This window comes from Penaeus monodon, chromosome 15, assembly GCF_015228065.2.
Source record: "Penaeus monodon isolate SGIC_2016 chromosome 15, NSTDA_Pmon_1, whole genome shotgun sequence".
NCBI classification, from domain to species: Eukaryota; Metazoa; Arthropoda; class Malacostraca; order Decapoda; family Penaeidae; genus Penaeus; species Penaeus monodon.
In genome coordinates this window covers 17,260,290-17,261,529 of record NC_051400.1, presented here as the reverse complement: position 1 = coordinate 17,261,529, position 1,240 = coordinate 17,260,290, and the positions used below count along the sequence as shown (strand labels likewise).

General features: G+C 46.9%; 1 protein-coding gene across 2 annotated transcripts in view; it reads right to left on the bottom strand.

Annotated features, from left to right (window-relative positions):
- Window positions 1-127: 127 nt before the first annotated feature.
- LOC119581794 (oplophorus-luciferin 2-monooxygenase non-catalytic subunit-like) overlaps window positions 128-1,240 on the bottom strand; it is a gene marked incomplete at its 5' end in the record, with an annotated part of 10,354 nt that continues 9,241 nt past the window's right edge. For both annotated transcript variants that reach the window (XM_037929924.1, XM_037929925.1), the window contains 1 exon segment: window positions 128-487. In XM_037929924.1, the coding sequence (XP_037785852.1) occupies window positions 269-487 (219 nt within the window). In that variant the 3' untranslated portion in view covers window positions 128-268.

The following is a 1,240-nucleotide window of genomic DNA, read 5'->3' as shown; positions in this document are numbered from 1 at the left end:
ACGTCTATAAGTGGATTTTCTAGAATTATTTTGGGAAATTAATTGATAAGATCTTAAGTAGCATAGTCATGCCCACACTCATTCCTCCTTGGTCAGTTATGGGTGTTAGGATAATGAGTTTCACTCCAACTTTGTGGATTATTTATTCCTTCCTTTATATTTGGAATGGGAGTCGGCGGAGGGGGAGCAGGACGCGTCTCCCTTTCTTGGCTTCTCTTGTCGACGTCTTTCCCGAAGGCTCTCGCCCTGCCCTCCCCTTGCCTTTCTCTTAACACCCGCCGAAGAAGTCAGCAGGGAGGTCCTGGATGGGCGTCCCTGCGACCTCGCCGTTGCTGCACACGGCATTCCTGACGAAGGGCGAGAGCGTGGCGTCCTGGGCGATCCACTGCACGGCGCAGTCGCACTCCAGCGGGTTCTTGCTCAGGTCGACGTAGTGCACGAGTGCCGTCGATGAGGCCATGTTCTCCAGCAGGGGGCGGAAGGTGGCCTGGCAGGGGAGGGGAAAGGCCAGAGCTGCTGAGTTATGTATTTGGTTTTATTTTATCTAGACAGAGGGTGCTTTAGAAGAGAGATGTGGCAGGACGTATGAATAGCTGCTTGGAAAGGGTAAGGGATATGCTGTGGAAAGTGGAACTAGCCTCTTCGCGTTGGATTTGTTCATTTGCTCGGAAACAAAAAGCTTTTAATCTGAATTTCCAGTTAATTTTGTTCGAATACAGAGTATACCTTGTGTCTATTGCTAGGAATTTTCTTCTTAGAAAAGTACTATTTTTTCTCAATATCGTATAGAAAAAATAACATGTAACGTGATATGCGTGCACGGGTGACGCCGTGTGAGTATAGACCCAATTTACGAAGTCACAAGAAACAAGGAGAATAAGCTGGTTTTTTTTTACTAGTAGAAAGACAATTTATAATATTCATATAGACCGCCCTCGTGTTCACCTTCTTTTTAACTTTAAGCTTTTTAAGTGAAATCAACTCTTAACTCCATTACTAACACGATGTCATCCTGCAAACATGACCGCGTGCTCCGTCGGGGCTCTGTGCCTGCGGGTGCTCGGGAGCCGCCAGGATGACTGGATGTGGTTTAGTCTTACCTTTGGTCTTTCTGTTTCCCCGCTCGTTGTTTATTATATTTGACTTTTTAAAAATAGCACGCTATCCTTCCAGCCATTCCTGTATCGCCTCACCCGCCTACCTCATTCCCGCCTCTCTCACATATTCCCCGCTCTCTAAC